We start from the raw sequence: 26,376 nt of genomic DNA on the forward strand, positions 1-26,376 counted from the left end.
GGGAAAAGGGAAAAGTGTGAAAAAGACAACTAGCAAATGCCAAGTGGTCATGGCAACTGGAGCTTGTTGGAGAGGCATCCAAATGGACTGAAATCAGTACTATCCCGTTCCCAGCAATATGGGAAGGCAGCATGTGACCTTCCTGCTGCCAATTAGTGGAGGCCTTTGGCAAGGCAACAACAGCACTGCTGTAGAGCCCCGGCCTGGCCTGCTTGCCACAACACTGCAGCGACCCCAAACTACCCCATGACAGAAGGACAAAGACTCAGATACGGCACTGGTGTTTTCCAACATTCACTGTCATTCATCCAACACTGTCCCTCAATTCTCAAATCTTCTTTTCTCTGTGTGTGTGTGTTTGTGAGAGGTGAACTTGAAGTCATTGCTGCTCCTAGAAACGGCATAGTAGCCACCGCACAAGACACCATGGGAGAGTGTGGCAAAGTTTCCTGTGCCATGGAAGCTGCTTCTGAGGGGGCAGGGCCTAATGTGTGTCTGGCAGTGGTGTGTGTGGAAGTCTTGCGGCAAGGTACCCAAAGCCTCCAGCCTCTGAAGAGATGGGCAAGTGAGTGCAGAGGAGGAGGTGGTAGCAGTAGCAGTAGAGATGAGTCCCTGCAAGCCTCTGCAGCAATGGACACGGGCAGCAGGAGGAGGTGAGCAGGTGACCCCTTAGGGAAGGAACAAGGGATCCACTGTGCCCGAAGGCTCCAAGAAAACCTGAAACCTGCATCCTAGAATATTGAGGGGACTTGCTGAAGAACTCTCAGAACCATTGTCTATTATCTTTATGAAATCATGGAGGATGGGTAAAGTGCCAGATGACTGGAGGAGGGCTTATGTTGTCGCTATCTTCAAAAAGGGCAACTACAGACCAGTTAGCTTGACATCAATCTCTGGGGAAATTCTGGAGCAAATTATGAAGCAGTCACTCTGTAAGCACCTTGAAAACAATAAAGTGATTACTAGAAGCCAACATGGATTTGTTGACTCCTGACAGATGAATCTTATTTTTTAATTGGGTAACCTCGCTGCTAGACTGTGGGAATGCTGTGGACGTGATATATCTTGACTTCAGCAAAGCTTTTGACAAAATGCCCCATGGTATTCTGATTAGCAAGCTAGCTAAATGTGGGCTGGATGGAACGACTATCAGGTGGATCCACAGTTGGCTCCAGAATTGTACTCAAAGAGTGCTTATTAATGGTTCATTCTCAAAATGGGGTGAGGTAATGAGCAGGGTACCACAGGGCTTGGTCCTGGGCCCAATGCTCTTCAGCATTTTTACTAATGACTTGGATGAGGAGATGCAGGGAATGCTTATCACATTTGCAGATGATACAAAATTGGGAGGGATAGCTAATACCCTGGAGGACAGAAACAAAATTCAAAATGAACTTGATAGGCTGGAGCATTGGGCTGAAAACAACAGAATGAAATTTAATAGGGATAAGTGCAAGGTTCTACACCTAGGAAAAAGAAACCAAGTGTACAGTTATAAGATGGGGGATATTTGGCTCAGCAATACTAAATGTGAGAAAGATGTTGGAATTGTTGTTGATTACAAGCTAATATGAGCCACCAGTGTGATGTGGCTTCAAAAAAGGCAAATGCTATTTTAGGCTGCATTAACAGAAGTATAGTTTCCAAATTGTGTAAAGTACTAGTTCCCCTCTATTCAGCACTGGTTAAGCCTCATCTTGAGTACTGCATCCGGTTCTGGACAACACACTTTAAGAAAGATGCAGACAAACTGAAACAGGTTCAGAGAAAGGCAACAAGGATGATCTGTGGACTGGAAACAAAGTCCTATGAGGAGATACTCAAAGAGCTGAACATGTTTAGCCTGGAGGAGAGAAGACTGATAGCACTCTTCAAGTACTTGAAAGGTTATCACACAGAGGAGCACCAGGAACTCTTCTTGATCATCCCAGAGTGCAGGACATGCAATAATGGGCTCAAGTTACAGGAAGCCAGATTTCAACTGAACATCAAGACAAAGCAGATGCTCTCCCACTGAGCTATGGACCTTCTGTAGCTCACCTAGCATTTGAGGTGAGCATTAGAAGCACCTGAGATTTATTTATTTATTTAACTTATTTATTACATTTATATCCCAGTTTGCCTCCAAGGAGCTCTAGGTCTCATACACGGGTCTCCCTCTCCTCATTTTCTCCTCACAACAATCATGTGAAGTAGGTTTCGCTGAGAGACAGTGACTGGCCCAAGGTCACCCAGAGAGCTTCCTGGGTCACCCAGTGAGTGCAGGATTTGAGCCCTAGTCTCCCAGGTCCTAGTCCAACACTGTAACCACTGCACCACACCGGCTCTCATTCATATTTCCAAGCGTGAAAATTCTCAGTGGCATCACTACTTATTGTGCAATAATGAGAAAAGCTGCATTGGCCAAAATTCCCTCTTTTGCACAGTGATGAAAGGCATAGAGCCCCACCTGCTTTTGCATCTGATTGTCCTGGTTAAAAGAACACAGGGAGTTTAATTCAAATTCACAGACTTCTATTTGTAAACTTTGAAGACTCCACCAGGGTTACAGGATTTATGGTTTTGGAGTCAGCCTCCAATCCTTGAATCGCACTGCTTTGGGGAGTGACAGAATACACTTAAATGAACAGGAGAAAAATGAAGTGTTCCACGTAACCTGAATTGCTAAATACAAAGGACCATTTCACAGAAAATGTTGTGATGTGATTGTGTGCTGCACCATGCAGTCATACCAAATGTGTGATACCATCAACAAGATTAGCACTCATACAGTGCCCATTTTCTAATCTCAGCTACTGTCCCTGTGACCTGCCTCTATCTTGGTTTAGCTTAATCATAAAATCCCTGTTGACAAAGGTGTTGACTAATGCTCTGTATACAAAGGTCTAAGCTGATTGTCTTGATCAGCACTAAGGCATCTTCAATAAGCACCCATTTCAAAGTTTTAGCTCAAAACTCTTGCCTAATTTTTTGTGATCCCGCTATTCACATATTCCATATGGGTTGTCAGGTTCAGTGGTGGCAATGAATTGGCATGTTGTAATAAAAATAATGCTGTCAGTGACACATATCTGAAAAGAAGAATTTACACAAACTGTGGCAATGAACACACTAGTTGCCAGATCAAAGCTTTTCCATTGGCCACACCTAAAGGGTAATGGGTTGATCGGCCCATTAGTTGTGAAATCTCTTGGAAGCAGAATTTTTTAAAAAATGCACTCAAGATGCTCCCTGACTAGTGTTGTCATGTGTCCCCGGTTACAGAAGAGAGAGGTGGAGATGCACTGGAACCAGCAGAACAGTGAGTGTGTTTCTACTCTGTAACAGGGATCTGAAACATGGCCATAGTGAGTTTCCTGAAAGCAAGAAAAAATGTCCCCCGTCCCACTACTCTGGTGTACCTAAGAGTTGGGGCTCAGCAACTTTTAGTGATCCATCTTCTATAGATACTAATGGGAAACATCTCCATTCACAGAACTCTGGATTGCTTTTTTTGTTATTTCTGCATCAAGAGATAATTTTATACTTTTCTTTAGGTAGAGCTAAAAGCCTATGCCTAAACAGTGGCTGGAAGTAATCTTCTAGAGGATGGAAAGATTCTAGGCAGTTCTGGAGATGGGGAGACAAAGGTGGATGCAAATACCCGCCCTAAAAGTTGCCTGCCCATCATCTTCCCGCAGTGTCATTAGGCACTGTCATATAGGCATTGCAAGTGTAGCCTGCCCACCATCTGCCTACCTTGAATCTTCCACTGTAGGCATAGCACGCTTTTTTGAAAAAATCCCCTACTTTTTCTAAAGTTACCTTTGCATGCATACATGCACACCACTAGCCCTACAATGATGTATGGAGCTTGCTTGTTCCACCATTAGGAAGTGCCCATGAGGAAGCCAGGGAAATGGAAGCAGCCTCCGTCTTTGTTTATTTTCAAAATGGACCTAGAGAATTTGCCAAAATTCAGTCTTTGTTCTATGCTGAAAATGCATCCACCCCATGGATGGAATCCAGGAACAGCCTCTTAGGATTAGGCCACGCATGTGAAACATGAACATGTTTCTGTTTGGGAAGACTGTAGTAACTGATAGCTGACCAATCTACCATGCCCTTCTGTGCTCACTTCATTATATTTTACCTAGAGTCACCTCTCTTTTCTCTTGGGATGACTGCAGCCCCACAATGTGTGGTGACAGATGGCTTCTAGAAGGTGGGGCCAACTTACCCTGGGATAAATAGTGTGGGGGAAAGTGTGCATTCTAAGTTTAGGTCTCATCTCTGTGTCATTATTAGCAAGGTGTATAACGTAAGGGTGAGCTGAAATCCCCCTCCCCAGTTTTCTAAAAATATTCTTCCCCTGCAAATAGGGGAGCATTTCTGCTATCTTCTGAGGGAGGTGGGCAGAGGGAGAAATTTTTCTGACATTTTTGAGAGCGGGTTTCTGCTTACATTACTAGGTCTCATCATGATGTGTGGCTGTCAGGAATCTGCTTCCTCCTGGCCATGCCTCCTTGGCTGCCTTGAGAGCGAGGCATTGTGCCTTAATGTGGTGTCACTCTCAAGACATTCCTGAAAGTACGGCAGGTGGGAAGTTGTAGAAAGAGGCTTTCTCCCTGACGTAAGACTTAACAAAAGAAAAGCAAGAAAAAAATGGGAAAACCTTGGCTACCTCCTAAGGTGAAGTGGTAACTCTTCCTGTGCCAGTGTGGTGTAGTGGTTAAGGTGTTGGGCTACAACCTGGGAGACTAGGGTTCAAATCCCCACACAACCATGAAGGTCACTGGGTGACATTGGCCCGGTCACTGCCTCTCAGCCTCAGAGGAAGGTAATAGTAAACTATCTCTGAATACCACTTACCATGAAAACCCTATTTGTAGGGTCGCCATAAATCGGAATTGACTTGAAGGCAGTCCATTTCCATTTTTTCCCTTCCTGCCCACATTTTTCTGTGAGGGTTTCATTCCCCACTTCCAAATAGTCAAAAAAGAAAGTTTTAAAATTTTGGCACAGTCCTAGTAGGATGAATTTTGCGTTTTAGTAATGACAAATAACACAGGCCGATATGTGGATCTTGCATGTCATTACTCAGGGCTCATCCAAACGGAGCGGGATAATCCACGTTTTCCATATCCGCTTTGTCATCTGACAGTCCCCACTCACCTGTTTGTTCGCTGCTTCCCGATGTAAAAAAACTGCTTTTTTCACGCCCGCACACAGCGGGAGGACCCCCACATTCTTTTTGCTTTTTCCCAGCTCTGCCTCCGACACAACCCACTACCAGCCAATTGGTGTGCAAAATCTGGCATGTGCTCCTCCCCCCTTTCACCCACGATCAGCAACGCACATGCGCTTGAATGTAAGAGCGCGAAAGTTTGAATTTCCTGTGTCAGTAATGGAGTTCCTTGCCGCTTGCTACTCTTGTATTTTCGATATTACGCAAAAATGAATGTATGTGTTTTTGCTGAGCTTTTCAACAGTGCAGCGCTCGGCTGCAGCTCCCAGCTCCTCCCCAGTAATGCTGCCCCCCAGGGAAGCAAGCAGCACCTCCCGCCATGGGTGACCGCTCTTGGCTGGGGCAGGGAATGCGGGCAAAGAGCCCCGTACGCTGCTGTGCGAAGCCTGAGAGATCCAGGCAATTCTGCGAGGTATTGGGGGGGTTAGAGAGAGAATGGGGCAAGCCATCGTCACGTCAACTTTGCGTGGGGTTAACCTGCTGATTTTTAAAAGAGATTTTTTTAAAACAAAAAAAAATCTCCCCTCTGAAAGTGACAAGAGAGCAGGGAACAGGCTAGTCAGTTGCACGTGAGGGCGGCTCAAAGCATCCCTGCAGATGATGAGGGCGCCCTAGTTACACAACTCGCTCCCCCCACCCATAAATCCATATTAAAATTGCAGAAAAGAGCCCTGTGCACTGCCGTGCAAAGCTGTGCTGAAGTGGCCAGCACAGGCTTTGCGGTGTTCCCACTGATAAAAGAAACGTGCAAACCACTTATATGCCAATAATTCCTGTATTTCTGTTAGTTTGTATTTGTAATATTTCACAAAATCCACTGTATGCGTTTACACCTTTACGCATATTAACGTTTCTGGAGATACACACGGCTGGCAATTCCACTTATTTCTCCAGAAATGCAGCGCAATGCTCTAGCAAACCACTTATGTGCCAATATTTCCTGTATCTGCGCTGTAGAAGTTGGAGAGTCCCCCCCAACACTGGACCATTGCTCTGATTGGTTCCCTTTTCCCGGGCTTTCCCCGGACATTTGCGCACATGTGCAAAAGTGGAAATACGTGATTGGGTGGGAATGAAGGAAGGGGTATGGGGAAACTCCCAAGAACCTCCCATCAAACGCCCATAGCTGTAAAGTCTGCGGTATTGCATCCGAGCGGCTGAAGGCGCAGTGGATGATTCCCAATTTTAAAAAGCAAATGGCATTTTTCGCGGTTATGCCAAAGCGGATTTAACCGCGCGAAAATGCGCAAAAGCACGCAACGTCATCTGGACGACTGAAAAATAATGAGTACACAAAGCGATCATGTCACACATTATACAGTCGTCTGGATGAGCCCTCAGTGTGTGATAAAGACTGACTATACTAATAGGTAAAGAAGTGGAGAGGGGCAGGCTAATGCCCAAATAAGGAGGATGGCTTGTCATTTGAGGTGCTGAAGAATTGCCCATCCCTGGCACCTCTCTGTGATTGGGTAAAATGAAGAGAGCTTCTCTTCCTGGTGCTATCTGATTTACACATCCCCCACTTGCGAGATGCCTGCCAGGCCCTTTCCATAGAAAAATGGATTATTCTACAGTCAGATTAATGGGCTTTCATTTTGCAAAACATCTGTCACCGTTAGTCCTGGACAGTGAGCGTGAAATTAGTTTTTACTGCAGAAAGGCTACATCGGTGTGTAATATGTGACTAACATTACAACGGCTCAGGAAGTGAGCTGGTGAATGAGAATTACCTGTTGAGAGGGAAAAGGGCTTTTTCTTAACGTACAGGGAAGGGAAGGGCAATGTGTGGAAGCTGAAAGAGGGTTTAAAAGGAGGGGGATGCCTCCCCATATGATGTTGACCATCAATTTCTATGACTGCAACGCATCTCAGGCCCTAATTTGCTGTCAGTACTGCATGGGATGAATATAAGAATTGGGTTATAGAGATGCAAGAGTAAAGAAAATGCACCTTAGAGATGGGTTTGCAGAGATATCTTTGTAGAAGGGATGTGCTGAAGTCAATGCAGCCAGTACGTCTTCAAGAATGCAACAAAGGGAATATTGTGCAAAAATGTCTTCTGTGCATATGTCACACCATTGCAATGAAACCAAGTGCAACAAACACTATATTTCAGGGGTGGCTAAGGCGTAGCCCCCTGGATTCCAGCACCCTAGTAGGGATGGGCAAGACATTCAATTCAGTTTGCATTTCAAGTCGAATCTATCAGATTCTCACTTTCCAAAACGATATGAGAACTGAAACACAGCTATCCTTCAAAATTAGCACTTAGTTGAATTTTGCAATGCAGGTTGCCAACCAGTGTTTTCAAAAATGAATATATTAGGGGAAAGTGTTCATAAAAATAAATATATGAGTGAAAATGACATACAAAAATGCATTAGATGAAGAGAAATTGCTTGCAAAAATGTGTACATTGGTCAAAACTACATATAAAATGTGTGTGAGAGGAGAAATTCATACTAAAATGCTGGAGAAATTTCCTGAAGTTTTTTTTTTTTAAATGCAGATTGCCTCAGAAATGTAGAGAACTGAATTTAAGAGTGGAAAATGAGAAAGTGAGAGAACTGAGATTGACAGATCTTTCCCTCCTTACTCTCTAGTCAGCATGGCTAATGGACTAGGATGATGGGAGTTATAGCCCAACAACATCTAGAAGGCCTCATGTTAGCCACCCCTGCTCTATATAGCTCTTCAGTAGAGCAGCAATTTCTAATCAATAACATAACCAGCCATAGATTCATTGGGCAATTGGTGGCAGACAATTTTAATGAGGGTGGGAAAATTTGAATCTGTGGTTCTGCAAATTGAGGATATACTTGTTTATTTGTTGAGGCTATTTTGGTTCTGGTATGTTACTGTTACAGGGAATGGTGAAGACTTGAAAATTTACCTTCAAATTATGAATGGTAATTGTTGCTTAATTGTAAATAATCTCATACATCCCTCAGTATGTCAACAGTACACCTATATTTAGGTTTGGTAATATGCAAGTTTATTTAAATTTGATAAATTAATTAATCATTTGAATAATGATGATGAATTCAATAAGTATTCTTTAACTGGTAGCCCATCTTGCTTTTCAGATTTACCAATGCAAGGTTTAAAGTACTTTTAAGCAGCTGGAGAATTCTTTTAATTTATATGTTCGTCACCTGTACTCCAGGACTCTCTTCCTTTGGTGATTTGTAAATTATTTAGACTAGCAATATGTAGATGAAGCATTGGAATATTTTATTTTTTCATTTTCATGTGGCTATTTAAAATGTTTTAAAATGTTTCTTAAATCAGAGAGCCTCTGGGATTGGATGGAAGGGGGAAAAACCTCTGCCCTATGAAATGTGCTAGTTATGTACTGTGTAATATGAATAGGCATTATTTCAGCGACAGCTGATGTTCTGGATCCAGGGTCCTCTGTGGAAGCACATATCACTGCATTTTTACTAGAACCAAGCTAGTCTGGGTCTGGTTAGTGCCTGCATGAAATGGAAGACTATCTGGGAAAGTGTATGCACACCACCTTGAATTCTATCATAGAAGGAAGGTGGGATATAAATGTAATATACTGCTTCTGAGTTACATTTTCAGTTTTTGGTTCTTGGGTTAAGAGGAGGAAGGTTTAAGGCAGCCAACACTAGTTTGTGTGATGTGCTTGTGTTAGGAGGAATAAGATCATCCATAAGTTACATGTGTTGTACAAGCCATCCCTGAGACCCACTTTTCCTACTGTAAAGGAATATATTCTGTACATTCATTCTTCCGCTCAGATTAAAGGATACATACTCATTTCTGCCCTCATTTTGCTTCAAGCACAGAGAACAAAGAAACTGGTCACTTGTGATATTTTAGGAAGCAGGTTTCAGAACCGAGTCTGTTTCCTTGTGTCTTTCAGATGTACATTCAGACCACAACGTTGACCATCTCGGTGAGCCTAAGCGCCTCTGTCTCATTGGGTATGCTCTACATGCCCAAGGTCTACATCATTCTCTTCCACCCAGAGCAAAATGTGCCCAAACGAAAGCGCAGTCTCAAGGCAGTTGTGACAGCAGCCACAATGTCCAACAAATTTACTCAGAAAGGAGGCTTCCGCCCCAACGGAGAGGCCAAATCGGAACTGTGTGAAAATCTGGAAACACAAGGTAACCTTCTGAGTCCATACTTCTCTGAACCCTTTAAAATATTTTCCTCTAATAGTGAACTCAAGTAGTGAGTGACAACAGAAACGGACAGGAAAAATATTTCATATTTCTAGAGACTGGAGTCAAATTTTGGGGCAGCAGCCTTGTGGAAGGCTCTTTAAATAGTATCTTTGTGCTGCCCAAATCTGGATATTGTGGCACATCACCATCATTATTTGTATAGCGCAGAGATGGGGAGCCTTTTTTGGGCTGTAGGCCATGTTTACCCTGATAGAAAGCTGTCAGGTGACATATTCTAAAAGTGGGTGGGGTCACACATCCATAACATACACATTTAATGCACACAAAGAGAACATACCACATATGCATGTATAGCACTTACATATACATGCACACAGACTTACACCACACAACCCACACACACACAGCATGCACAAACAAATGCTGCTCAGCTGTTTCCTGATCATCCAGACAGCAGAGGAGGGGAGATCACCAGGAAGAAATGATTAACCCCTTCCCTATAATCTACCCTTCCTTGCTCAGCTGATCAGGAAACAACTATGGAAACTGTTTGAAGGCACTCCTTGCAGCAGTGGCTCCCGACATAGACAGCTTTCCTCACCCTTCTCCTGTTGGGAAAGGCAAAGGAAGCCATTGGGGCCTGCTGCCTCAAGATGCTCCTTTCATAACAAGAAAGGCAAAGGGCTCCAGGAACTGCAGCATTGAGTGGTAACTGAAGTAGGACATGGGTGGAGCCTTGGAAGATATCTGTAATACTTCCCAGTCTCCTCTCATGCTTTGCAGCATGAGGCAGCGGTTTTGATGAATGTGGTAGGCTGGCCGAAAAGGCCCGGCTCACTAGATCTGGCCAATGGGCTGCCAGTTCCCGACTTCAAGTATAGCTCTTTAGAATGGTTCAGTGTGCTTTTCATACCGTGTCTCAGTAATCTTTAGAACAGCTGTATAAGGCTGGGAAGTATACTTATATTGCAGAGGAAGGTGGTGATGCTGATAAAAGTTGGCTAAGTGAATTCATGAGCGAGGCAAGATTTGAATCAGGGACTCTGAGTTCTTGCTTTGCAGCTCAGTTTCTTAGCCATGAAGCTCCACTTGCACCTTGATAATTTTTACAGCGTGGGAGGCCAATCATATAAAATTGCACAGGATAAAGGACACCAGATAAGTCTGTGGAAGACACACTAAATAAAGGAGGAGCTGATAGTTTGAAGGAATAGCCCGAGGTTCTTTACATCAGCGGTGGACAGAAGTTAGATTGGGATCAAATGGCAGTTTTCTGTGTGATTTCCAGTAGATTAGTAAGGGTTTCCAACTCCCAGTGGTTTAACAGCATAGCAGTAGCAGCAAGGGAAAAAAACCCTAAATAGGCTGCTGAAGTCAAGTAAGCAGGGGAGGAAACAGGAGTACATTTGTGTATGAAAGGAATTGTGTGCTAGTTCCAGTTCTGGTACTTAAAACAATTTCCTGTGCTCAGCCTGTGCTCAAAGACACCATGCTGTGCAATTCTGTGTCCATCTTCCTGAACAGCTATTTTGCGTCAGGTTCTGGTCGGTGGACTTCAGGGTTCTAGTGGAAAACAAAGAAAGTCCCACAAGTCTAAAGTCTGTTAACCCCCTGATTTACATAGTGGTTTAAAGGAACCCTCTTTTGCACATTTTTCTGCTTGTATCATGTATGGTGCAGCAGACAGTGCATCCTGGAGTCAAACTGCATGGTACGTTAAGGACTTCTGTGCACATTTTTAAAAGCATGCTTCACACTGCCCAGTGGCACACTTTCTTTTTTTGAAAAAGCAGCCATGCACATCTGGATCAGGACTGTGGCAAGTGCGGAAGAGGGGTTAATGCTTTCTTCCCTGTGCTGTTTTTCCACTGAAAATTGCTAACTCCTGAACTACTAGTTCCTCTGGAGGTGCTGTTACTGCACATAGCACCTTTGGGAGTGAATAAGAGCTTGGGAGATTTTTAGTGAGAAAACAGCATGGGAGGAAAAGGGTTAAAAACCCATGTGCTGCAGTCCTGATCTGGATCAAGCCCCCACATGGCTGCTTTTTCCTATGAAAAGAAAGGGTCCAGTGCTACATGCGTTTATAAAAATTCAATGTGTAGTTTGGTATTAAGTGGTAAACATGTAAATGTGTACATTATGATGTGAATGTTAAATGTAATGTATAGTTTGACTCTTTGAGTCTCAATATATGTATGCAGCATGTGCTGCCAAACCTAGAACAAACACAAGAGAAATTAGGCATATTTTTTCCTAGAAATCTGTTTCCATGGCAACCCTCCCCTTTCTCCCTTGGGATGGGAACCCTTGTGAAATTCAACAGTGCTTAGAAGAATAGCAAACCCAGCATGGCCTGATGTTCTGAAGCACCAATTACCTGGAACTCCTGTTGCTTTCAGTGGAAGCTGCGGGGCTCGTTGCTTCTGAAAATTTGTGCTGTGTACAAACACACACACACACACACACTTCTCACTCTTCAGTTCTGCCTTCTGAAAGGCAAGAGGCATGGGTGCAAATTTTGCAAAACCACCCAACATAATAGAAAATCTAAATGAGTAATTTTCCGTTATTTTTGCCCACTTGGCCCCAGCTTACTCTGGAAGTAGAAAACTGGATGGTAGCAATACAATTGTCTTCTGTGGTGGCATGACACATGTAGGCAGGAATCTCTTATACGGCAGGGCTACATGTTGACTTTCACACTGGGAAGCCCCATATAGTTGTTCCCCCATGTGTTTACGTCAGGGAAAGAAGGAAGTTGTACTATCTGTTAAGGAATGGAGGACAAACTCAGGGCAGTAATCAGCTAAATAACTGCGCTAGCAGCAAACATTAGCACTAGCACATGACTTTCCTCCTCTCATCCCACCATGTGTGCCCCACACTGTCCCTAAATCTGTTCCAGGAGGTTGGGGGAACTCACAGAACAGATTTAGGGGGTGCGCAGGTAGAGAACCTTCCAGTGACTTACTGCTACATTGAATGCAAACCTCAACACGGATCTCCCATTTTTGACAGCTGCCCAAGTGTAGTTCTGTCCACAAATAAATACTTGGGCCAAAACCTGAAGCATAAGCAAGAGAAAAAAGACTGTTTGAGAGCAATTCTACACTGACCACGATCATGCTCCTTTGCCAAGGGTCTTAATGTGCTCTTCTATTGCAGCTCCTCTCTGCAAGCTCTGGGTTAGTGATGAGGCAAACTCCTCTGCTTGCACTTAGAATTTAGCTCAGAAAACTGAGCTATTTTCCTCACAGTTTGGAAAATAGCTTGGTTGATTCTGCCTTGAACTTCCCGGTAAAGCTCCCAAGCTTTCTTCTTGCTTGCGCACAGACATAGAGTGCAATAGAGAAAGGGAGCTTTTTCTCCTCCACCTCTTTTCCCCAACCCATTTCTGCCACTGCAAGGATAGCAGTTTGGGTAAGCATTGTAATCTGGGACATAAGAAATTCAGAAATATCACTACATTGCACACATTGATGTGTTAACATAATTCAGGGTAACTTTCAAGATGACTTTCTTCATACATACCCACGTGTTTTAGTATGCATGCAATGTCATGTAGGAAACATTTACAGTTCTTCTTAATTGCAAGGTGCATGTCTGAGTCGCTGACTTCTACAGTATTGCCAAATGAAGATTTTCTGGGCAGAGAATTCTGTGCATGTGTAACCTTTTCTGAAAATGAGATTCACACATATTTTTATGTGTTTGTAAGGAAAAGATGCGTCTTCCTCCACTGCTTTCAGGGTAACCGGAAAAGCTTGTGAAAAAATATCCATTCTGCAGCTGTTAAAATGAACATATCCTATCCCATTGTGAATCAGAACACTCCAGCAGGCACTTAAAATACGAAAGACAGAAATGGACCTGACAGAATTGATCCAGAAGAAGAGACAGTAGCACAACCCACTGGTGTATATCTTCTTCCATCTTGGTTCATAGGGTTGTGAGTTAAGCCTTTAGTAAAAAGTTCCATTTTTCTTTCTTTTCATTTTTAAAAATTGAAAGGTAATGCAGAAGGTGGGCAAAACAGCTGTAGGCTGTGGGCCATATGAAATCACAAAAGATCTTCTAACTCATCCCACCGGTATATCACATGCTGACATATAAAAAATAAAAAAAAAGTGTGTAGCATTATTCATTGGTGTGGCACTAAGGATTTCTACCGCCTCCACACCACAACAGGAGCTGGAAGAATGGCAGATCTAACTGAAGAATTCTGCTCTTTTACACTTCCTGAATTTCTAAGCTTCTAGTATGCAAATAATTCACTATGAGGTAAATGGCTTTGGACACCTCCTGCACATTTTGTAGCCCGGATGCACATCAACAAAGAAGACAAATCATCCTTCAGATTTGCCTTACTCTGAGTCTTTGGCATCCCTCCTGCAAAAGCTTCTTTTCTTTTTATCCTGCTGAGGGCCTTGTCAGGTGGCTGTCAACATCTGAAGGATGCAGGAAACATAGTACTACTGTTCCTGCTGTCTGAAGTTCCTGCTGGGGCATGTTACAGATCTGCTCTGCTGTTGCAGACACTAGAGGAAACTAACTGGTGTCAGCGCAGCATAGGCCCTCCACTTTCTCCATCCGTAAAGCTCTGGACAGTCAGCATTCTGGAGTATTCAAGAGAAACAAGGGAGTCCATGTCGGAGTTTTTCAGATCTTTTACATGCCAAGAATTCAACAAGAAAATGTCTTTTCTGCCCAAACTGTCAATGAGCATTGCTTTTGCAAACCACACTGTGTGACTCTATAATAACCACTCTAAAAGGAGAGAGGTTGTCTAGTAGCTTTGTACTGTTTTAATAGCTACTTTCCACTGGCTTAATCCTCAGTGTTTGTCCCTCTCTTCTGTCTCCCTCCAGCTTCCCCGACAGTCTGCAGGTGGTCTTCCATTTAATCGGATTATGAGTCACCCATCTCAATAGGCTTGCCTTTACAATGTACTTTGAGCTCTTAAAATAAAAGATGCTAGGTGCCTGCAAATTGCTGTTGCGATTACAAAAGCTGCCTGGCTCTGGCCTGCTTTTTGTGTGCAGCTTCATCAGTGTATATCTGACCTGCACTGAAACACCTGTGAATCAGTGTAGACAGATACAAGAGGACAGTGCTGCCATCCTTCAAACTATAGCAGCAACGGAAAATACCAAATGTGGGAAATGAAGGGGAGGAGGCCTCAAAAGGTGCACAGAAGACAAATTTATAGTACGGCACATTTGGAGTATTAAAATTCTTCCAGGGGGTGATTCTGGCTGAGAGGCTGAAACTGCTGGAACACTTTCAACCTCTTAGCCAGAGTTGCTTCTTAAAACTAACCACCTGAAGAGGTGAAATTTATCAGTTAGTGACGCTATTAGAAATTGTGTGAACAAAACAAACAAACAAATAAATAAATAAATAAACAAATTAGACATCAAAGTCATGGGCAGAGCTAATAGTGTCATAGCCACTGTGTGTGTGTGATGCAATTATGATATACTGCAAACACAGCACAGCACACCTATTGTGAGCTATTAGAAGAATCATAACTCAAATCAGTTTAAAGGCAAACTCAGGTTATGCACTCCAATGGACAGTCATGGCTCAGTTGAGCCAAGGGTGGACAATACACAACTCCAGACTTTGTTTTCAGCACTATGCAATGGGGGAAGCTACAAGGAAAGGCTTTTTAGTTCATAAAAGATATGACTATGATTAACTGGAATGTTTTGATTGCCTAGTTTTACTGTATAATCAACTCTAAAAAGTTTTTAGTGAAAAGTGGCATATAAATATTTTAAGTGAGTACAGTAAGTTTTTGCTCCACTGCCACCAGATGTGCTGTCAAGTTTGAGGGGGCCCTGGGCAAGTTGCCTTCCAGCCCCTCCCTCTTTGGCTATCCCCTCCTCTGCTGTGTCCATCCCCTGTGGTGCCTCTACATCTGACCAGCTGATCTCACTGCCATTCCTGTCATTTTGGGGGAGTGCTTGCAATTAAAATTGCAGGTGGCTGCAGCTATGGGTATCTGCACAGCATGCTGCTTCTTAGCATATCCTGCCACCACTGCTACCACCACCTCTTTCGCACTGTTTGGGGGTTCCCAGGCTATGGCACCCAGTACTTAGATGATCGACTGTGGCTGAGTGGCAGAGCATCTGCTTTGTATGCTGAAAGTCCCAGGTTCAATCCTCAGCATCTCCAGGTAGGACTGGGAATGTCCCTTGAAACCCTGGAGAGCCACTGTCAGTCAGTGTAAACAATGGACCAATGGTCTAACTTCAGGGCTGGTTCTAAAGGGTGGCCAGGTGGGGCACTGGCCCGAGGGCTCCTGGAGCTACAGAGGCCCCTGGGGGGCCCACCGCTCCCCTTCTGTGATCTGCGGCAGGAGTCGCGGATCGCAGGACAGGAGAAGCTTCTGAGCGGCCCCGCATCCCCTACTTCACCTACCTTTCTCACTGCTGTTTTTTGCAGTGCACGGAGGGTTGCCATGAATAAAGATGGCGGCCAAGGTTTTTGTAAGGGGCTGAAGCCTCTGCCGCCATCTTGGTTGATGGCAGCAATGCACGTGTATGCGTGCCATCAACCAAGATGGCGGCAGAGGCTTCAGCCCCTTACAGAAACCTCAGCCGCCATCTTTATTCATGGCAAGCCCGCACGCGCAGTTTGCACAGCCACAAAAAACAGCAGAGAAAGGTAGGTGAAAAGGGTATGGTGGGGGGATAGCGGGGGGATAGCGGGGGGATGGTGGGCGGCTCACAGGCGACTTGGAAGCTCCTGTCCTGTGACCCGTGGCTCCTGCCGCAGATCACGGAAGAGGAGCGGAGGGGCCTGGGGCAGGCTGGTGCCCAAGGGCTCCAGCATGCCTGGAGCCAGCCCTGTCTAACTTGGTATAAGGCAGCTTTCTGTGTTCCTATAGCAGAGAAGGTTAGGCCCATAGTCCAGCTCTAATGCACCAATGAGTGCCATTATAGCAATGTTTTTTTTTATTTAGGTCTAAACTAGAGATGGCACAAAAGATCACATCTCCAAATGTTTATTTAAAAAAACCCATAAAGCAATCAGGAGGAGGACAGAATTTCATTTGGTCACAGAGATACCTGAGACTTATTCATTCTCCTCCCCTTACCAATGTGTGAAGGGGAGAGGAAGGAATGAGCTTGTTGACTTCTCCTGTGTGTCCCTGTCACCATTCCTGCAGCCTCCCGTGTTTGGGAGACTGAACTTTTGCTGCGGGGAGCCTGCTGTACTTGAGAAGGCTCCCCATGTCATTTAGAAACCTGATCTTTCAGAATTCTTCTAAACCATGCAGGGACCTTGTCTGAGTAGGAAAGCCTCTCCACCATCAGAAGCTGAGCCCTCAATATGTGGCGGATTGTAGGAACAGTGACAGGAACGTGCAGGAAGGGGTGAGGCCGCTCTCCCTCTTGTGCAATGGTTAACACGGTGGTGAGGGGACACAACAAATGAATAGGGCTGTGTTCATGTAAGGACATGAAGTAATTCTACCCCAACTTGTGGGTAGAAAACACTACACCTGTGGTGTCAATATGCCCTTAGATGTTTTCACCATAGTAGAACCATAGCAAAGAAAAGTCAGGGTGCTCAGACAGAAACTGCTCCTTATCGCATAGGTCTTAAGACCACCCTAATTAGTTTAGGTTCTCTGCTTTATGTCTTCATTTTTTTGCTTGCCAGGTACATGCAGTATTTTCACAATACATGTGCTAGTTAGATAAAAGGTGCAAAAGGTGAAGTCACTCTTACTTCAGAGGAGTCCATTAATTATGGTTGAGGACTGTCACTGAAATGGCACTTCAATTATCTTTAAGGATATAGCCAGCCACAGCATTTTGGCCAAGGCAGTGAAAGACTTCAGTGGCAAAGCAGAGAATTGAATCCAGATTATCCGTATTAGTGATCATAATTCAGTAATATAAAAAGGAACAGCTCTGGAAGAATTCTAAACACTTGTTTGTCTGGAACCCTGTCCATTCTCTGCTAATATCTATCAATTTGAAATATATTTCCATCCTTGGGAATAGATTTTGCAATAGAAGAGGAATATGAGGACATAAGAAGAGCCTTGCTGGATCTAGTCCTGCATCCTGTTCTCACAGTGGCCAACCAGAGGCCTATGGAAAGTCCACAAGCAGGAGCAGGACATAATCACAGTAGTGCTCTCCCACTCATGTTCCCCAGCAATTGAATTGAGAATGGTGGGATTATTTAGAATTGTGGAACCTGCTGTATAGGCTAGAAAAGACAGGTTTTCCCCACTAAGCAGCTTACTGTTGAAAGGCCCAGGTGGGGCAGAAGGCAAGGCTAAGAAAAATACAGGCATGATGGATGGTCGACGGCCTTACATTGATGACTTGGCATCCACAGTTGCCTCTGGGGTTTGGCCGAACCTTGGTCAAGCCATGAGCTGTAGTCCTCTTCCATCCTCGCTGTACTTTTTAATGCTGGGTCTCAGGAGCTGGCATTAGTTGGGTCTGTTTTCCAGCCCCCAACAGCGAAAGCCAGCTCAGAGGAGAGCAATGTAGAGAAAGAAACCACTTTCCAGGCTGCAGTCCCTTGGACTCTCGTGCACTTCACGTTTGGAATGCGACAACTCAACCCAAATGGAAGCTGGCACGACGTATTATATAAATGCCACCGCAACTTGCGGGGGAACATCAGAGACCGATCGTGTTGTTAATGCTGAGGACAGGAGATGCTATGGAGTTGTCAGCATGGGAAGGAAAAGACATTTTTCACTCTGTCAATGGCAGGTCACGTATCTTTAAATAAACAAGAGAATAAATAATTTACAGGACTTGATTGCAGGCAGATTGGCTATGAAAACACTGTGGCTAACAAATAGCTCTGTCAGCTCTGATTTCTTATGGCCTATCTAATCGTTATCTGAGGATAACAGTGCCTGAAATCTTCAATAAGGTTCATTTGTCAGAGAGGCATCATCACAGGTGGAGAAAAACCAGCACCATTCAGCTTGTGCTGCCTGCATTAGCTTTGTCAGACGGGGTAGGGGAGATCCCAGGAATACTGGATATATAAGATGCACTGTCAGAAATGAAATACTGGCACCTCCCTCCAAGAGTTAGCAATATGGGGAGTGACAGGAGTCCATCCCTGCAGAGCTAACAAGGGAAAAGGAGTATGGTTGAGTGTAGCGAGATGATTGCAAGGAAAAAACTGGAAATTATGCCTGCCTTTTAAAGCCAGTCTTGAGTTGTACTTGCCCAGACCACCTAAGGACACATGTCCAGTATTCTGCCTCCCACAGACCCCAACAATATGCCCAGTGCAGGGATAGGGAATGTGTGTCCCGCCTAGTGTTTTTGGACTACAACTCCCATCATTGCAGACCATTGGCCATGTCAGATGGAACTGATGGGAACTAAAGTCCAGCAACATCTTAAGTCACACAGGTTTCCATCCTCAGCCTGGAGGAAGTTTGCAGGCAAGGCATGAAGCCTATAATCCTCCTGGGTTGTTGCTCTCCAGCATTTGGTGCATGGCCTTTTAGTAGGAAGGTTCCACACAGTGCCTGAAGTTCTCTACTATTTTTATAGATGGTGAAAATGTGTGGGCCATTTCACCAAATATTTTTTAGAGAGGAGGTCGAAATCTCCAAGATTCCTCCCTCTGAAGAAAATTTCTCATGTGGCCTGTAGAGATGCAGTTGACAGAGAGAGAAATTGAGGCCAAGAGTGTGAGCCATACAATCCTTTTATACTGCAGAATCTATCCATATTTGGTTGTGGCTCCACCTACCATCAGCTGCAGCCCCTGAACTTTTCTCATGGGCCAATCACCCTTCTTAAGGAAACATTCCACACCGCTGTTTTAAGGCCTCTTTGTATCACTTGAGCAACATTGTGAGAATCTTAGCATAGATCCAGCTTTTTCATAAGCTCTGAATTTGTTTGTTCAAGTGGCCATCTCTCACCCCACCCCACCCTGACTTTAGGAGCTCTACCTTGGATAACAGAAAAAAATATGAACACATGTAGAGGTCTACTCATGTTTAAAATGTTGGAACTGAGCTTAACCAATATATAGTTGGATTTTTTAAATATTACATGCCCTATTTTCTTTCCAAATAATTATTAAGTGTTGCTTAAGCTCACTTCTAGCATTTTGAACATGAATTGGCCTCTATGTGTTGATTTGACTGTCTGGCCATGCTGAAATGACAGGGGTGTATAATTCTTCCTCCAGAAACAAGGCAGATTTTGAAAGAATCTGTTAGGGGGGACATCCCTACTAGAATGTAAAGAAAAGTAGATGGAAGAGTCATATGTCCAGTATCGCCCAATTTTACCAAGCCCCTGTAAGGCAGAGAACACTAATGTAAACAGTTGGGGCTAAGCTATATCTTACACTAAACCTTTCTTACTTTCTTAGCAAGCACAGCAGGACCTGATCAGGACTGGGACTATAGTATGGAGATTTAACCCTTTCCTCCAGCATAGTCCTGATTAAAAGGACTCCACTGCAAAGCTGCTATTTGCCATTGGATACCAAAAGCAGTATTGGGCTTGCCCATTTTCCAAGCAGTGTGAGACTTCCAGGGGTTCCTGTGCTTACCCAGAGTTTGGTTTCCTTGGAATGAAGATCACCGGAGACTATGGTGTGTTTAAGATACATGGTTTATTTACACATATATATGACTTGAGAATAAGATGGAGGGGTTCCCAGCCGTAACACCCCAACAGACCTTGTTTCCCCATTAGGTTTCTAGGGGACTCCTTAAAGCCATGGCCTTGGATTCAGCATAGAGAGCATGCTTCTCTCTGTCTTTCCCATCTTCCAGCTCCCAATCAGACTAACTCAAAATTAACCTTCTGCCCCAGCCAGGTGAGGGGAGGAGGACTACCCTCGTTCCTATAGCAACACATCTTTTCTTGGCCAAATCCTTACACATGTTAATGGGGGCACGTGACAGACCCATTAACCAAACATAGATGCTGGCTTGGCCATTACAGCAGGTTTCTTTTATTGCAGATTCCAACTTCCAGATACAGGATTACAGGCTGGGAGAGGACACAGATACCATCCAGACCAACCCTATAATCCTATCACAACCCCACAGACAAAAATCTTCATTAGAACAGTGCCATGGAGGTACAGGGTTAACTCCACCCCACTATGGGCTTGATCCTAATCAGGTCCTTTTGTGGCTGCTATTTTTTTAAAAAAGAAAGGCAGGCAGGCATACTCTAAATGTAACCTTTAGTTTTTATGTTAGCACTATTGGAGCATACCAGGTATGTAGGGAGACAGTGGCAATATCTAGAGTTTGGATGGTTCAGCCTTATACCCTTTCAGAATAAAGCACCTCTCAAAGCTTTGGGTCTCAAAAAGACACACACATCTGGCCCTCTTCCTTGTAATCTTTGAGAAAATGCCTAGGGTCATGGCTATATGTAGAAGCCATCATGAGACTGAAGCTGCGCCACTCCTCCATTTTAAGTCTTCTGGTACTCAAAATGTGACTAATGTTCACCCTTTATTTCCTTGGACTCAAACAAGGAGAATCAGGGGACTGGTTCTCCTGCTCTAATGTCCGTAAGGGAGGTTAATCTGTTATCTTTCAAAAGTCAGCTTCCCATCTGGAAGTGGGTCTTTAATTAAGAGCAGCTCATCACAGACTCCAGTGCCTGAAGTACAACAAGGGAAATGATTCATTTTTCTTTTCTTCTTTTATCTCTTGCAGTTTAATGCATATTACACCCCAAGGGAGAAGTAAATTGCTCAGTGCAAGCCCAATTCTCCAAGCACTAGTGCTCACTTGCATCTTATATTGCCTTTGCTCATTTCTACCAGTTCCTCTGACTCCCCCCCCCAAGAGTGGGTTTGGGCTCTGAGACATTCTCCCTAGGACCCCACAATGTTAGGTTATCATGAACTGGTCTCTTTAAGAGATTTATCGGTTCCGTTGCATCTTTGCCTCGAAGACTAGCCTGAGACCATTAAAGTTAGACCTTTGCAAGGACAGGAGGAGACAGTGACCTAGAAGTTAAAGAATGTCCCCATTTGACTAAGTCTAACCAGCCACCCTTTCTCCTGCTTCATGCTGTGTTGAGGCTTCAACAGCTGAAGAGGCAGACAGAGTTCACCTCTTTGGTACCTTTATAGCCCATAAGTGACACTGAAAGTAATGCCTTCCATGCAGGGATGGAAAGAACTGTCAGTTCTGGTTCTCTTAGTTTCTTGTTTGTCCAGTTTTAAATTCAGCTCTCCATACTTCCACAGCAATTTGTGATTTTTTTTAAAAAAAATGCTCATGAAAATTTTCCAGTATTTTAGTGCAAATTTCTCCTAATAAACACAATTTTATATCTAGTTTTGACTAACGTACACATTTTTGCAAGCAATTTCTCCTAATACAATGAATTTTTGTAACCATCAGTTGAACTGCATTGCAAAATGTGGATAAGTGCAACTTGGAAAGGATGACTGTGTATCAATTCTCATATTATTTTGGAAAGTGCAAATCTGAATTATTTGGCTTTAAATGCCACCTGAAATGAATTTGTCCTCCATCCATCCCTGCTTCCAGGTCTGGAGGGAAGGTTAGTCCAAGGTTCCATATTTGGAAAAGGAAATGAGGAGAAATATTTCATTAATAATGATTCATGTGTGGTTTCTCTCACCTTCCAGCTCTGGCTACCAAACAGACTTATGTCAGCTATAGCAACCACGCAATTTAAACCCAGCCAGTGGCAACTAACCACAGGAAAAGGGCTGCTGAAGAGGAGGAACAAGAAAGTGGAGTTGAGCCCCGCAGCACAGATGACGTTATGGTGGAGGAGAGGTGAAACAAAATGTGATTCCAAGAAGTCATCAAGGGTACCTGTTTCTGATGGCTGGTCTGCTGGAGGCAGCTCTTCTGGAAGATGGCCGCCAACAGCAGTGGGAAGAACCATGCAACCCACCCCATGTGAAATATTTGCCTTCCATTGGACAGGTCAATGGGGTGAACATCACACCAAGTGGAAAGGAGGTGACAGACCTTTAGCAACTTTTTTGGTTTTTTATTCCTGTATCTTGGCAAAAGAAAAAAAATCCCTTTTATTCCCCCCCCTCCCCAAATCGTGAGATGGTTCGTGGTTGTGAAGAGTCTTTCGTTTTTTCATTTTTTTTAATTTTTCATTCCTGTCTTCTGCCCTCTTTGCTCGTTTTCCACCTTGCTTTCCCTTCTGTCTTCCCTCTCTCCTCCTTACCAAATTCTACATTGCAAGAATAATAAAAATTCCTTTAAAAAGCAACCATCATCAACAACAAAAGTGAGAACAAAACCTAGCCAGTGTTCAAAGTGCTGATTTCTATAGGTGGTAAATTAATGTATGTGATGATCATATGGATTGAAATATGTCTGCTTTAATGTACTGACCAATCAACAAAAGATTTAAAAAAACCACACAAAAAAATCAAAAGTTCAGTGCCTGGATGTTTATGAATTATTCGATGACAATGTGTAGAGCATGATCATTTTTATACCAGAATATTTCTAATAAAAACCATGGTTTTGCACTCAGGAGTTGTATTTCCTTGCTTCATATTGGTTTGTGTCTGAAGAGCTAAGAAAGTGTTGTTTAGTGGATGTAACTAAGGCATATGATTCACTTCTGGTCTATTAAGGTTAATATCCTGGCTCCTGCCCAAAATACGACAGAGGATTTTACACTGAAGTAAGGAGGAGATCGTTATTAAAGCAAAGTAATGGTACAAACTTGGCAGCAGACACCAAGTTATAGCAGCCCTGAACCTCTAACTAGGAAACAGGATGCAAAGTTCAGGAACAGAACAAGAAGTTCCAAACCATGCAGGAGCTTCAGAGTTATCTCAACAAAGTTCCATGCCCACCTGCCAAGCTTTTAAAGTCGAGCTGTGGTGAGCCTACTGGCAAGATTCCCATGCCCTTTGAGTATGTTGGTCTTACAGGGGGTCAGGCTTGTTGTTGAAGGTGTTGCCTGGTCCTGAGGGACCAGGCTGAACCCACATCCCCTTCTGACTCCTATTCATCCACCCTAAGTTGGGTCAGTACCCTCCCCAGACCCCAATGAAGTTCTCTCCACAGGAGGGAAAGGAAGAGCCAGGAATGCCTCTCAGTCCAGAATGGCTAGAATTGGGGAAGATGGAGGGCTATCCTCTGCCAGTCTCTGTTCCAGTGTCTCAGCCTCCTCCATCCAGTCTTCTTCTCCCTCCTCTTCCCCCATCACCTGCCAACCCAAGCCACTGATGGCACCTTAGGGCTCATGACAGTTCATGATCCATGTATGGCTTCTCAGAGTCCTCTGTGGAAGCAAAAGAATACTATGTAGTTACAAACCTCTGCTTCTAGAAACCAGAGCTAAAGGTATAGTGGTCTTTCCTAAGCTCAGTCTGTATCCATGTTCCATAACACACGGCTGGTAATCAGCTCTGATGATATCAGTCACCTGGAATTTGGTTTTTTTGGGGGGGTATTCTGCATTTAGTACCCTTCTTTCCTCCCAATGGAACAGGTGATTGCCATGCCACTCTCAGGGTTGAGTGCACCTATCATCTGTTTTGGCAAGGGCATGGCTGGAGATATTTCCTAGAAGGAAGGGCAGGTTATAAATGTAGTAAATAAATAATAAAACCAACAAGTGCATGTGAAGATCTATGGATTAGAGGCAATGTATGATTTACCATTCAGTTCAATAGGATGTGGAGTGCAGGTAACCTTCTTAGGTTAGGGCATTTTGATTCCCTATAGTAGAAAATGCATATACATTTCCTATTGCACTGTTAAGATAAATGCATCCTTCAGCATAACGCTCAGCAGTGGTAGATGGTTGAAAAATAAAAATGAAAACTTTTGCAAAGCTCAAGCTATTACTAAACAATATCTTTGGGAATAACATATGCTCAAAAATGTGAATGGTATGGGCAGCATACTGCACATTATGGTAGTTTGGTAGACAAAGCTTTAAGGTTCAGATCCAGACAAGGCCCATGGAAACTCCACTGCACACATGGAGTTTCTGTGCAAACCAATTCAAACAAGGGCTTCCCGTTCATTCTCATGTGGATGGTAGGCTAATGCACAAAGCATTAGATGTCAGAATCAAGTCCCTTTGGGAGCTCCAATGACAGGACTCTTTGTCTGATAGCCACGGTGTAGGGTCCTAAGGAAGTTACTCTCCTCCTTTCTCAACCACGGCACCTTGTTCTTTGCTGGGTTGCTTGTCACATCGCTTTCCAGCAGCTGACACTTGAGGTCACCTTTGTACATAATGGCTTTGCCACCAAGACACAATGTTTTGTAGTGATAACGAATACTGTCAGTCCCCGCCCCCAAAATGGGCAAGCATTTTGAAAGGTTCTTTTCTCCTGCCCCTGTTCCCAGTCAATGCCTCTTGTTACCATTTCAAAAGGGTACATGCATGCGTTCCCTAGGCAGGAGCTGAGAGAAAAGCTTTTCTCTCAGAGTCAGGTTTATTAGCATTTTAATTATGTTCTCACCTCAGGTGCTTTTTTTTGTCTCCTGGTGCAACATAACAGCTTCCTGTTTGCAAGGTATATATAGCTAGGGTATTGCAGCTTGTCCGGCACATTGTTTTGTTTTACTTTTTTATGCCTTTTTTTTTTTTAAACTACTCTTCCTTTCTGTAAGCATTCCAAAATCCTCTTACCTCAGCAGGGGCTTTCGAGCCTCACACAGAACTCTCTGCAGTGACTGAGCACCATCTTTTCTCCCACCCACTCAGCTGGTTTCAGCACCTGCTGTGCTGTTTATATTGCTGCAAAACAGTGGCAAATTTCACAGCACATTCCACAGGAGGAGATGCAAGCGGATGGGGGGTTGTCCCATGGTTTCAGTATAACACAGAGTCAAGAAAGTCTATTTCTTAGTATATCATGAGCGGGAGTGCCAAAGTTTAGGTCAGTCACTGTCTCTGTTACCAAAGTGTGATGACTGCATGTGGATATTCTGGGGGCCCACACTGGAGGCAGATCTCTGTAAGATAGACTCTCTACCAATGGCAGAGATTCCCTACTCTTTGCAGAAAATTAGCAGGGGACTGTATCACATTTTTTTTCTCCAGCTCAGTACATGAATGCATCTGCACACACACACAGATACACCAGTATTCTAGACTTTTGCAAGTTCACCTCAGTTTTAATCAGTTTTCCCTGCATCCGTGCAATCCTATACATCTGTGGCACTCCCCAGTCCCAGTTCCATACATCTCTAACATTGCAATCCTGGACTTTCTCCCAGACTATAGGTTTAGGACCACAGGTTAAGAGTCCCTTAAGGACAATACTGTACTCCTTAATTTCTATAATAATTACCAAAACCTCACAATCCCCCAAATATTTCTTAATGGTGAACATGCCAGCTGAAAAGGAGATGAGCTGTTTGGATATATCTCTGCAGCAGCAACTAGGGTTGAACTGCCACACAAGCCATGAGGGATCCTAACCACTGGCAAGGGTTGGAGCTGGCAAAGGAAGTCACAACATGAGATTAAGAGTCAAAGGGGCATTGATGGAAATGCCACGTCCAATTGGACTCTGATGGTAGAAAGCTTGACATCAGTCCCAGAGGAAGTTCTCACTGCAGCAAAACTGCCAAGGCCTCATAAACTTCCAATAAAGCAGCACAAAAGTCAACCTTCACTGGTATGGATAAACTTGCTGGAAGGATGCCAAGGGCTGGCTGGGAATGACTGGGATTTGATGTGCTGGGGAAACAACCCTCCAGATGTTGCTGGACTGCAGCTCCCAGAACCATTGGCCATGCTGGTAGGGATGACAGGTGGTAAAATCTGGAGGGGCATAGGTTCTCTACCTCTAACAAAGGTCACAATCCTAACCTCCCCCCCCCCAATGGTGAGGCTTTGTGGAGCAGTGAAAGGTAGCTGTGGTGGAAGGTAAGGGGGCAGGATGATAGGCCTGGATCCAGGCCAATCGCTGCACTAGTTACAAATCAGACCAGGCACTGTCATACAATGAAAT

At 44.0% G+C, this 26,376-nt stretch overlaps 1 protein-coding gene across 14 annotated transcripts in view; it reads left to right on the top strand.

The window, feature by feature from the left end:
- The window catches only part of GRM4 (glutamate metabotropic receptor 4), a 603,968-nt gene extending 581,142 nt beyond the window's left edge, over positions 1–22,826 (top strand). For all 14 annotated transcript variants that reach the window (XM_061632388.1, XM_061632386.1, XM_061632382.1 and 11 more), the window contains 2 exons: positions 9,123–9,369; positions 22,045–22,826. In XM_061632388.1, the coding sequence (XP_061488372.1) occupies positions 9,123–9,369; positions 22,045–22,094 (297 nt within the window). In that variant the 3' untranslated portion in view covers positions 22,095–22,826. The remainder of the gene's footprint in view (positions 1–9,122; positions 9,370–22,044) is intronic.
- The last annotated feature ends 3,550 nt before the right edge of the window (positions 22,827–26,376 follow it).

This window comes from Rhineura floridana, chromosome 6 (assembly GCF_030035675.1).
Source record: "Rhineura floridana isolate rRhiFlo1 chromosome 6, rRhiFlo1.hap2, whole genome shotgun sequence".
Classification (NCBI taxonomy): Eukaryota; Metazoa; Chordata; class Lepidosauria; order Squamata; family Rhineuridae; genus Rhineura; species Rhineura floridana.